Source organism: Trichoderma virens (genome assembly GCF_000170995.1).
Source record: "Trichoderma virens Gv29-8 chromosome Unknown TRIVIscaffold_91, whole genome shotgun sequence".
Classification (NCBI taxonomy): domain Eukaryota; kingdom Fungi; phylum Ascomycota; class Sordariomycetes; order Hypocreales; family Hypocreaceae; genus Trichoderma; species Trichoderma virens.
The window spans coordinates 258,570-271,314 of NW_014013658.1; the positions used below are offsets into that span (position 1 = coordinate 258,570).

At 49.7% G+C, this 12,745-nt stretch overlaps 3 protein-coding genes across 3 annotated transcripts; 2 read left to right on the plus strand and 1 right to left on the minus strand.

Annotated features, from left to right (window-relative positions):
* Nucleotides 1-295: 295 nt before the first annotated feature.
* Nucleotides 296-1,702, plus strand: TRIVIDRAFT_39594 (uncharacterized protein; the record flags this gene model as incomplete). Its single annotated transcript, XM_014094619.1, has 1 exon — nt 296-1,702. The coding sequence occupies one exon, from the start codon at nt 296-298 to the stop codon at nt 1,700-1,702; it is 1,407 nt and encodes a 468-aa protein (XP_013950094.1).
* Nucleotides 1,703-4,560: 2,858 nt separating this feature from the next.
* Nucleotides 4,561-6,105, plus strand: TRIVIDRAFT_65282 (uncharacterized protein; the record flags this gene model as incomplete). Its single annotated transcript, XM_014094620.1, has 1 exon — nt 4,561-6,105. One exon carries the CDS (start codon nt 4,561-4,563, stop codon nt 6,103-6,105), a length of 1,545 nt encoding a protein of 514 aa, XP_013950095.1.
* Nucleotides 6,106-12,272: 6,167 nt separating this feature from the next.
* On the minus strand, nt 12,273-12,602 carry TRIVIDRAFT_227826 (uncharacterized protein; the record flags this gene model as incomplete). The annotated part of the gene is made up of 1 exon (XM_014094621.1): nt 12,273-12,602. One exon carries the CDS (start codon nt 12,600-12,602, stop codon nt 12,273-12,275), a length of 330 nt encoding a protein of 109 aa, XP_013950096.1.
* Nucleotides 12,603-12,745: the final 143 nt, after the last annotated feature.

The window sequence follows — 12,745 nt, forward strand, 5'->3', positions numbered from 1 at the left end:
ATAGTGGCGTCGTCACCTCATATGGTTGTTTTGGCAATAAGCTGGAGACACGTCATCTTTGTTAGGCTTGGTGGGAGGATTTGTGGAAAAATTGGGTAAGAAATGGCAGAGACACGCGCGTTGAATGACAGAATGACAGGCTCCGGGTGTATCGGCACATTTCAATATGAATGGGTGTATATAGTCTAAAGAGGGGATATAAGGGCTTGGGATTTTCGTAGGTTTTCAGGCAAAATGGTAGTAGTGTATTGTCGAGTCTTACAACGCTTTGCTTCGCGTCAGAAACGAAGCCATCATGATCGGCAACATTCTATTATACGGCGTTCTCGCCCTCTCAAATCTTCTGCCTGTGCAGGCCATTCCGAGAGAGTACACACCAACAACTACCTTCTCCGCTGCTGAGACTGTGACTCCAACTGTGGTGCCTCAGAGAAATGTGACTTCTCATGGCCCTTATACGGGACCTCCAGCAACAACCGCCGGGGCTCTCTCAACTTCGGTCATAGCCTCTGTGATACAGGCTCGGCCTCCTGTTCCAGGGTCATTCAATTATACCGCTGATGGCAAGCTTCATGGCCCCCAGCCCGCGCCGTTTACTCCAAACGGCGGCATTGGAACCAATGGTTCTGCTCCCGTGTACCGAGTCCAGAGTGATTTCGACTACCAGTCACTAGCTTTGGCTCTCTATCAGGAATGGATAGAATTGGACTTATTTCACTGGGGTTTGAAGAATTTCACTACCAAACAGTTTGAGGCCAACGGGATCAACGCCAAAGACAGGTTCCTCATTGAGTACATGGCCGACCAAGAGATTGGACATGCCACCCTCCTCACCAACATGCTTGGCCCTCAGGCGCCTAAGCAGTGTACTTATAACTACCCGATGTCAAATGTCCGGGAATTCATCGACTTTAACCAAAAACTTACACGGTGGGGAGAGGCGGGCGTCTACGGCTTTCTGCCACACTTGAATTCTGGGCCGGCTGCGCAGTTACTGCTCCAGAGCATCACGATAGAGGCTCGCCAGCAGCTCATCTTCCGCCAGTTTGGCGGGCAGTTTCCCATGCCGGAATGGCATACGGTGGGAATACCCCAGAGTTGGGCATGGACTCTACTGGCACCGTACATCTCAAGCTGCCCGATTAATCAGACACGGCTGGTGTGGCAAAACTTTCCCGCGCTGTATATCCTCAATCAGCCCAATCCGGCTCGCATTAATGCCTCCGCCGCCTTCAACGAGACTACTGGCGGTTGGGCCAACACTCTGTCTACCAAGAATATCTCCAGCTCTCAGCTCTGCTTCAATGCGACCAACAAGACGCTAGACTGCTCGCCAGCCATCACTCAGAACCGAAGCATTCCCCTTTCTTATCCGGGTCGCCAGGTTTTCTTGCACTGGGATAATCCAGGGCGTCTAGTTGGACCAAACAACAGTTATGTAACTTCTACCACGGTCAGACGGCCAAGGTTTGCGGCCTGGGTATCGCAGCTGAACGTCACATACTCGCCGCTGCTCAACGTGAGTCGGCGAGATAATACGGCGTTTACGTTCCAGCCCAATGTGTCGACGTGGGATCATGATCCGGCCATCAATGGGACAATGTTCCTCGCTCTCACGGATACAAACCTTCATGTCACGCCATATAATTTGAGTCTTATCAACCCTCACGTCGCAGCTCTTGCGGTGTATCAGGCCGGTTAACTGTTCTGCAAACTTACGGGAAACGATCCGAGTTATATAGATTCAGTATACCGGGCATGAGCTGTATTCATGTCAATTATCTAATTATCTAATAGACTTACGCAAGTTCTGTTAGAAAACAAGTGTGGATATGCGGACTGGGGGTAGGGTCTGGAATTTGCTTGGCCACCGTCATGGTTATATCATGATTACTGATGTTAGCATGGTATATGCATAGTGCTATCCTATTACGCATGAAGTTGAGTACAATTGTGTTGATAATGTTCTTATCTCTTCAATAAACCGTATGCAACATGATACATCTACCTACGTATAGTAATAACACGTACGGAGTACACCATGCAAAGTGCAGCATCACGCCCATCCGCCAACATTGGCGCAAGCATGTCACTTTTCAGAAGGTGGTGGACCCTACATGAAGAAGTTTTAGTTTTGTCATAGTATATTTATAAGAAATCCTATATTTTGATATTACCATTGCATATTATTACTCTATTCGTGCAACTCTAGGCGGCAATCAATCCAAAAAGACCGTTCCTTGAGGTTTCCAAGAATTCCGCCCCGCTACGGACTTTGGCACAAACCTGGGCTCCCATGCTCAGTTCAGCTGCTTTATACACCAATTGTGTATCCTATTCTACTTGCAAAATAGGTAGGTAGATATGAGAAGGGTTATAGATTCTTTCCACTTGTCCTCCTGCTCATATTTGCTCAATTTTGACACTGTTTGCTAACAGGGAATGTCTTGTATAGGTATGAGACGACCTCTTCCTTTCACCTATTAATGGGTTTCGGCTTTAGCCCAAGGAGTTGTAATAGTATTTTCCGCCTCTCATCTTATCATCTTATCATGAGCGGTAATACATAATGGGCCCAGGCTTCACATTGTACAAAGTGCAGTTTCTTACACAAACATGCGATGATTTCGATCCCAGTGACTGTGCAACTCCACCTGCCAATAAATATACCCCTGATGAACCCCTGCTAGAGTATTGGCACAGCTTGTATTCTGGGAGATTCGGCGAATTATTAACCTTCCACAGCAAAACACAATACGGTAGCTCTGACCTTGTGACCCTTTTCAGAGTTTTCGAGGAAGCGATGTGCCGTATTACTCATCTATCAATCGGAACGAGGGAATCTTGCTCCACAGCGGTAAGAGAACAAACGCCGTTACTGCCTGATGTGAGCCGATGACAGGGGTTGGGAAAATCACATCTAGATCTCCACTTAGAATGTCCTCAGATCTAGGAATGTTCCCTAACATATCGTGTCGATCAAACTGTTGAACTATACGACAATGTTACTCAGAGTAACATGATCTCTTCGGTCGGTTAGCTTTGCCGACAGTAAGTACCTATGCTATTTATTTCAGTACGTACCTGTATATACATGAAGATCAAGAACCGTGCCTGTATTAAAGCTCACATACTAATCAGGGAGTAATTATGCCGTGATGCCGAGGACAGCGGCGATACCCACCCTTACCATGCATAACACTATTCCTAACAATCTCTGCTGACGTTTTGATGGAGCAAATGTGTTATACAGCGTGAGTCCAGCTAGTTGCAAGCAGTCCAAACTTCGAACACTATATTCCCCCTGCCTGCTGTCTCTTCGATCCGGCGGCGGCGGGCCGAGCATGGACGGAGGGTCCGAATGGTACACTTGAGATCCATTATCTGACAGATCATTGTCAGGACGCTTAGTGGCTACATTTTATACTATCCAGTCACTTTCTGATTATATTTTGATGATATATTGATATTCATCTGACACTATTTTCGACTCACCATGGGCACTAGGATCTTGTCCCGTCTCACGCCGCTGGCAGTAACAACCTTGTACTTATCCACTCTGACTTATCTTGGAGAAAGGGGTTGCTTAGGAGTACTTGCGTAGAGATACCTAGGCAGTTCATATTGCAGTAAAGCTCTAGTCATATTCATCTATTACATATGTGTTATAGAAAAGGGTTATCGGGCTTCATGGGTGTAAGATCTAATAGTCATTGGTAGTTTGACACTCTTCGATCTACATTTTGATCTCTGTCGACACTCAACTGTAACAACCCTGAACGACCCTAATAGACGGCCAAGTCTTATTGAGTCTATGTGGCCGAAAGGGGCTATAATTACGATTGAAGCCCAGCCGACAACATCTGACGGCTTATTGCTGGGGTTGTTACATAGCTAGCACAACTCCATAATTCATCTCCCTCGTAACAGGACCAATGACAATGATGACTTCCCGACTGAACTTGCTTGTTAACAGGGAATGACCCCCCAGTTGTAGGACCACTTGACTTGAAGCCCGGACCACTTGGCAAGGAGTCTTATAAGCTCCCCACGGCACAAAGGGCCTTACCTTCTCGCTCTCTCTTTTCCGTTTACTCAACCGTCTACCGCCACTTAGTGAGAAACTTTCTCGTACATGTATCACCGCTCAATCTCGGAGACATCTTCGCAAAAACGCAACTTATGAGTAAACAAATAAGCTCTCTACTGACATCAACAGCTTAACCGCGCAATTAACTCGAGATGGACATCGACGTGGCGGTCTCTCCCGCTAATCCAGCCCATCAAGTGCTTACAAGACTGAAAATCTATCCCTGGCAGCTCCATAGTTGCTATAGCGCTACTGAAGACAGTTGGAATTCGAAGAGTCTGAAGCGGATTTTTCGACAGCCGAATGCCGCGTACAGAAAAGGGGACGGACCATATGGATGAGAGCAAAATTCTGTATGCCCAGAGAGATATATAAAGAGAGGCCAGATGGTCTGAAACACGGACCAAAAGAAGAACAGCATCGACAGCATCGACAGCATCTTCTACAAAGCAAATCAGCCCAAGATCAACATGTTGGCTAAATCATCAGCTCTCTCTCTGCTCATTGCAGGCGGCCGCGCTGCTGACCTGACAAACCTTCCAGTTCTTCTCTCAAACATCTCCGCGAGTTTATACCCAGACCTCCGTCAAATCTCCCAAAATGTCTGGAACAACCCTGAGATTGGACTTTCCGAGCACTATGCCCACGACCAGGTTGTCAACTACTACACAACGACAAAGCCGGGACAATGGACTGTGACACCTCATTCTTTTGGCATGCCTACCGCATGGACTCTCGAGTTTGAGAACCGGCCGGCTGGCACGCCTGCAGATGCGGACCTACCTACCATTGGCTTCATGGCTGAATATGATGCCTTGGTAGACATCCACCATGCCTGTGGCCACAACCACATTCTGCTCGTTGCGCTGGGCATGGCCAATTTTGCCCGCCAGGCCGCAATCGATCTCGGCCTCCCAGCTCGTCTCATCGTCCAGGGCACGCCAGATGAAGAGAACGCAGCCGGAAAGCACACTCTGTTGGAAGCTGGCGCCTTTGACAGCTCTCCTATCTGGCTTTTTGGCCATCCTGCCAACGCCAACGGCATTGTGCCCATGAATGCTCGTCTCAATGTCATTGCTCAGTTCATCGAGAGCTCCCATGCTGCTGCCGTGAAGAGCGCATACTCAGGCATGCTTGCAGTAAGAGACCTTGATTCAGCAGGAAAATGGCCCGGAACTAGTTCCACTGCCACTCCCGTGGAGGATATCTTCAACTCCGAGTGCAACGTGGTCCAAGGAGCTATTTCTTTTGGTCTTGAGGGCCCTTCTCTGTCTGCTGTCCAGAGCTCAGTCAACGCCTTGCTGGCTACCGGAACTTACCCAAGTGTCAGCTGCTCCGTCCTGAATGACGCCAATGTCGCGACTGGCGTCAATGTCACCTGTCTCGGACCAAGTGGACATGCCTCTGCTGATACAAACGGCCCCTTGGTTCTTGCTATCGAGCTGTTCCGAACCTACTCCACCACCGCATCCAACTCGTTCTTCCTCCCAGGAAACATGACCTCCAGTGAATTGGACGTTACATTTGACCTCCGAACTCGCTGGACTGCAGACCTAGATGCTGTTGCCGCCGCCGTCGAGGCCGCTATCGCTCCCACCGTCAAGAAGACTTCCACCGACGTCGCCTACCCATCCTTCGAGGTCCCCACCCAAGACCTTGCCCAGGAGGTGATCAGACTCGTGGAGCTGCCCGCTTACGGATCCCAGAATGACTGGATTCTCAGCCCTGCTTCCGCAGCCAGCACCGACGCCAGCTGGGCGCAAGGAAACGTCATCGACCCGACCACTCACGCAGTAACCAGCGCCGACAGAGTTGTCCTCATGCCCTTCTGGAATCTCTGCGAAAAGGGCGGCATCTGTGCCTTCAACCACGAGGCAGCTTACGCGGCCGTTGCGAACACGCCCTACTCGTACCAGCAGACCGAGATTATGTCGAGAGTCATGGCTCATCTGACTATTGAGCTGCTGAACAACTCGACTATGTTGGCGAATGCCTTGTCTATTACCAAGGCTTAAAGAGATGTGGTGTCATTTGACTCGGAAAGTTTTAGACATGAATGATGATTTGTGGATAATGGAGGGAGTTAAGGGGGTATGGATATATAAAGGGGGTTAGTTATAGAAATAGAGAAAGAAGAAAATAACTTTGCTTGGATCCAAATAATACCACGGTATATCTCTTTTAATTCAGTAACTTAGACGAATATGATGCTCCATATCTATAGTAGGCGAGACATATAAGCCCTAAATGTCTCCATCATCTATCGAATTCTAATAGTTAAAACACTGGGTCATGTAATGGAACTCCATCATCAAGGCATTTATTTAACCCACGACGCTCCCCACAGAATTTTGCCTCAGCCCTGCTCAATCGTTCTTGTGCCTTGCGTCACCAGAAAGAAGAGGCTGAATACTCACTATGAGTATTCATAACCCTACCTTGCCTACATCGGTGGCTCCATGTCACCTTCAATCACATAAACGCAAACAGGATACAAATGACCATCAGTTATCACTAACTCCGAGAGCAACACACATTGCATTCTCGAATTCCCTTTTCGATGTATTTAGGCTCGAAACCCGTATCGAGATCACTCATGACTAAATACCCGCATCTAAGAGGGCCGTCGATTTTTGCCTAAGAAAGTATACATCCTGATTGATGAATCCCTTTATCCGCCTTTTATCCTCCCCGTTCCAAAACGTGCCGCCGTTGCATCGGGGATCTTTTGGTGATACTACTCTTCGACGTCAAAAAGAACAGCCAATTGTCAGGTGGCATATTTGTCGGTTTTTGTTTCGGTCGTAAGGCATTGTCAGGCAAAATCGCTTCCGGTGGACCTAAATTGGATCTCTGTTTACTCCAATCGTGCCATTGGCCTTGACAACTACCTCCAAAGCGGCTAGAAATGGGTGGTAAACAGGCGGGGAGTACTGATCAGACGAGGGATTGGGTACAGGTGATGTACCTTGCCATTGATGCCAAAGATAAAGCAAGGTGGCGTGTCAACAGGCTCAATTGAAGAATACCAAGCCTCGTATATCCTCATCGGTTCAGGCACATCCGTGTTACAAACATCCAACAAATCAACATGTTTGTATACTTGACACATGTGAGGACGATGTCTCTCTCTTCGTATCCATCACTCACCTCACATTCATCCCTCTTCAAGACAAGCCAGTGAATAAACCAGACATCCGGTTTGTCATCGCCATCATATAGAGCGGTTTCGATGTTGCGTGTTGGGCTCTTTGGCATCAATTTTAATTAACGTTTATGCACATGTACAAGCAAGTATGCCAAACGAGGTCCACACCACCAACTCAATGTCACCATCGCACCAATGACAAACTAGTGCTTTTCCTGCTCCAGATATAAAGTATCCGGATCGCTATTTGGGCCGATAACGAGAAGGCTTGGTTAGTAGTAGAGGGTGGATAGATAGCTTGTGCCTTGTGTGACGAATTGTAGCTATAAACTTTAGCATCCTCAACACTCTTGTCTCTGTACCTACCCATTCAAAGTCAACACTCAACAGCAAGTACAACAACGGTAATAGTACTGTAGGACCGGGCAGCAGATCCATGGTGCTTAATTAAACCGCATCTAAGGCGATGCATGATGCTGGTAGATCCATCTCTAGGTTTAATCCAGCCTAGCCCGCTCAGCTCTCATATCTGATGACGAAATTGTGTCGGGCAGACTGACCGAGAACAGCCTCTTGCGGGTCGACGGAGGCAGGAAGCGGCTATCTCGGCCAACGAAAGGGCTCAGAGATGGGTGACAAGTCGAGGTTGAGCTGCTTTTCGTGCGACCCCGCACGTCCAACTGAATGCCTCTCGTAATTCTATACAGTATCAAATGCCAGCGCTGTTTTGGAGGCTTGGCCTGATGTGAGCGCACAGACTCAGCGTCGACGCTGCTGCGGCTTTTGTGCTCGTGCTCGTGCTTATGCTTATGCATGTGCTCACGGTCTCTGATAGCCCGTACAAGCAAGTGTAGATTGCTAACAGTGCTAGGTGGTACTAGCAGTTGGGAGAGCCGTCTGTTGCGCATGAACAGAGAACGTATGCACCACATACATACGTGCATATTTGCTGCCTCAACGGCTCTGCTTGGGCACATACCAGCCCTCCCTGGGAGAGTTCAGCCTCTATCGCCGGAGCAAGCCCTCATACGGACACAGAGCAAAGTAAAGCAAAGCAGAGCAGAGCAGAACTTCAGCGAGCCATCCAGCTGCGCACACGTGCATGGCTCGACTCCGGATAGGGCATCCTCAGAGACCTGCAACTCGCCGGCCCCTGTGGCTGGTTGGCGAGCGACCTTCCAATGCCATCGAGTCACCAGCCAGATCCGACCAGGATGCCAGACCAGGATATCAGGACCCCTCGTTCCCTTGCTACAATCAACTTTAGCGCGCAACAAGTTGATCGTTGGCTAGCCGAGTGGGGGCCCAGATTCGGGCCTGGCGTTGAGCCACGCTGGGATGGTTCGCATATCGAGAGTGTCGGAAGAGGCGCTTGGGTTTCAGCAGTCGGGGCTACCCGCATCAACCGCTTGCTGGAACGTCAAGGTTGGCTTCGAATCTTGTCGATGGTGTGCGTCGTTTTTAGAAGGCTCCGTACCCTGAAATAGAGGAAGACGATGCTTGTGCTGAGATGGTCCTGTCGTTGCTCGAGGGGGGTGTAAGAGCGAGTAATACGGGTTGAGGCGTCTCCGATTTTGTCGCCCGCAGTAACGAGTCGCTTGCTGGCGTTTGGATGGGTCTGTTGGGCGAATGAGTCGCAACTCCGATTTAGCGGGGGGATATGTAAGCAGAAGCAAGAAAAAAAAAAACCTGGGAAGCTTGGAGACTGCGAAAAAATATTTGGTGTTTGAATAGAAGCGCAACTGAGGGTCGGCAGCTTTGATACATGATATGGCGCTGATTAATCCAGGTACCTTACAGTTAAGACCGAAGGTAGAGTTACTTGGAAAGTGCGCACGACGTACATCCATTAATTAGTACAATCTCGATAATGAGTAACATTGAGCTCTACAAAATGTTGAATACCCTAGAGTATCAATGGATTTACGACTGGACGCTGTTACTGTAAACGAATTTTGGAGCAGCATGGCAAAATGGGCGAGGCTCTTTGGTGGCGATAAGGCTGGGGGCTCACGAGCAGCAAACCAAAATGGAAACCTATCTTCCAACGCCTCACCGACTTTTACCAAAAGCTACATAGTATTACTTGTAATAAGCCTGGAGGCGGAGCGAGCCATATCAGTAGAAAGCGTAAAGCTCCAAAAGAGGAAGATCCATGGATTTTGGACTTTGGTTTCAGGTACTAGCCTAAGGTCCCTCTAGGTAGATGCTGGAAACATCCTTGGGCGGGGCATGCAAGGTGTTACCCTCAGCCTTCCAAACAACGGCACCAGCGAGATGCTGCAATGGAGGCTGCGATGGAGGCTGCGATGGAGGCTGAATACATACAAGCTCATATCTGAGACCCAGGCGCCGCCTCTCAACGGCTGGGCTGTTGAAAGTGTTTGTGTCTGCGTCAATGAGTACTCCGTACCTACTATTTGTATCCTATTCGTTCTCAATCCAGTCCTCAAATGGGTATAGCCATTGGCTCAACACCAGCCAGTATCTTTTACCACCTTGACAAATAAACCAATCTCTACCTTGTTACTACTGGCTACATGTACCTATGCTCACTATGTACGTTAAGTCGGTGCCTACGAATCTAGTTGGACAATTAATAACAGCACAGGCACTACTACTGCACCTAGCCATGAGGGGCAGGCGGGGGATCCAAAGCAGCATGGATATTTGTTGGTGATCCTTCAGGTTAGCAGCTCTGTCGGATGCTGTTCAGACCGTTGCCACCACTGCCGGTGCGATTGCGGCTTTGTCAACCTCCCCAGTAGCACAAAACACCTCCATGTATGCAGAGTAGGTCTCGTAATTCCAGCAGGCTACTGCGTGTATGCGACCGGGATCGTGGGCGGCCAATTGCAGCGGCTCTGGGGCATGTCGGCAAGTGGCGTTCCAGGTTAAGGTGAGGAGGCAATCTTGGCTGGCCATTGGTAATTGGCAATTGGAAGCCCAAGGTCAATGTTGGGCGTGAATGCCGGCCGCTTATTGCTGCTAAGGCAGTACGAGGTACTAATACGACTAATACCTACGGGTAAACTGCCAGTTCGGAGGTGCATTTGCATTTCCCCAGGTTCGCGTACGTGTATCCGGTATTCCGCTCGTTTGCCTCGCCATACTGGGCGGTACCTGTACATTGAGAGGCTTGGAGCTTGGCCAATTCGCAGTGATGCTAAACCACAATTGTCTCGATGCTTGATCTTGATCCGGGTACATGTACCAGCAGCGTGTCTGGGTCTGCCTCGGCAATGCGTCAGCATGCAACGAAGACGCACTTCAGTTGCAAACAACTCATCCATGCAGATGACACACAGCTGCCACGCTATACAACATACAACATACATGGGCGTACATGGGCGTACATGTACCTGCAAACCATTGGACACCGAGATGGCTGCAGAGCCCGGCATTCTGCCTCGCTTGTCCGCGAGAACATGTACTCGTACATGTACAGTACCTTCAGAGTCCAGGTATCCGTACGATACAGCTGGGGCTCTAAATGCTGCATGTCCATGTATGTGATGGCTCAATTCTCCTCTTCTTTATCCATCCATGGGTGGTTGGCCCGAGTCAATCCCCCTTCTGGCAGGTCTGCGCTAAGACCATCCCAGAAAGATACTCGACTCGGCCAAATTTTTTTTTTCTCCTGGGCTGCTCCCATACTAGCACGTAGCATTTGGTATCGCCTCCGAGGGCTTCGGTTTTCCCCTGAGTCCAGCAAAACCTTAAACGAGTTGCTGACTAGGTACTCTGCTAAGTGGAGGAGCAGAGCAATCAAATTAAATGGAATCCAATCCAGTCTCAATTAATGTAGCAGATGGGAGCCGAAGGAGTACACGTGATTAGCACGGCACTTCAGCTGTGACTAATGTCGGAGTTCAGCCGCGTAATGATGCTGTCTGTACAGTATATTACTGTAGCAGCATCCAGGAAGATACATGGAAACAGTCACATCCAGATACATCCAGAACGTCCATATTGCCAGACGTCGGCGACAACAACTGGACCGCAGCATTGATGCCTCAAGCGCTGGGACCACAGCTACATGGAAATTAGCATTAGCAGTTCCAACACACGTACTCCGTACTGTACCTCAGGCTCAATCAATCAAAGGTTGTTTCCTTCGCCGGCATAATAGCGACTCCGCCGCCTGATTGGCGCTGTAGCCCAGTGGCGCTCACTAAACCTGCCCTGACCACCGGCCACCTCAGGGCCTCTAGCAGCGCTCTAGCATGGAGTTGAGCCTTAGCACCGCTGTAGTCATGACCTCCGCCACTTGCCTAAATCGGGATCCCCAGAAAATCCATCCATCAAATAGTTTCATGTCCTCTCGAATTCCGTGCCTCAGACACATTCTCTCACTGTCTCTCCTCCCCACGCCGACTCTCACCCTCTCTCCAAACTTGTATTATACGGAGGAGCTTTGTTCACGTCACCGTCCTCGTGAGCTTCTGGAGCTGTCCCCTTTTTGTATAACTTATCTCAATATCTACCTTCTTTTCTTCTGCTGTACTATCTATTCCTTGTTCAATTTCCCTTCTGGGCGGCATTGAGGCCACCCGCTTCCTTCGTCTTCTGTCCATCCACTCCATCCATGTCCATCGACAAATCGTTTCCAGACGTTGTGTACGATTAATTCTCTCGCTTGTGCCGTCTTTTTTAGTCCATTGCAGGTAGCGAGGTACGTATGCCATCGATGTCATTTCCATGACATCAATTCCGCTGGTTATGGACTTCCCTTTCCCTTTCTTCCCCCCCTTTGGTCGGCGATGTCTGTTCCCTCGCGGCGGATTCAAGATATCATGAACTGGCTTCTTTGTTTCTTCATCTCCTCCCCCGGACAACGATTTGGACCAAGGATTCAGATGGAAAACGGGCGAGATGTGAGCCACTATGGCGTTGCTGGATTAATTGCTGCTGTCCATGCTCTCGCGACCCGACACTGGGCTCGGGGTGCTTCGTACAACCAGGACACTATCAACGGAATGCGGGAGGGACCAAGAGCACGAGCACGTTTTGCCATCCATTCTGCACGAGCAGCTACTCCTCCCAGGCAGTAGCACCAGCCCTGAAGCGCCTCTGTCCATACACGGGTGGTTCGTGGCTGAATCTAGCCCATGGCTTTGAATTTGGTTCAGGCTCACACCCGTGGCTCTGGCTCTGGCTTCGGCCTCGCTCACCCAACACCAACGTGATGCTGAGCTGGCAGACAGGCGATGACGACTTGGCCTCAACGAGTCTCTGATCTTCCTGCAGCACGACGTGTGGGAACTGGACGCAGACCCCTGCCCGGCGCGCTGGCCCCAGTCCAGCCCAGACCATCTGGGCATCCACCGGCTCATCCTTGTCCTTGGCTGCAACACCGAGCATCTTGTCTCGTCAACTGTCCAATCCCTTGACCCTATCCCACCCCGCCTCCAGCGTCGCCGGCTTGTGCCTGGCCCTAACCTCGTCGTCCACAACGACAAGCTTGCTGACTTTTCCTTGCCTGCTTCATGTCTGCAGCGAGATAG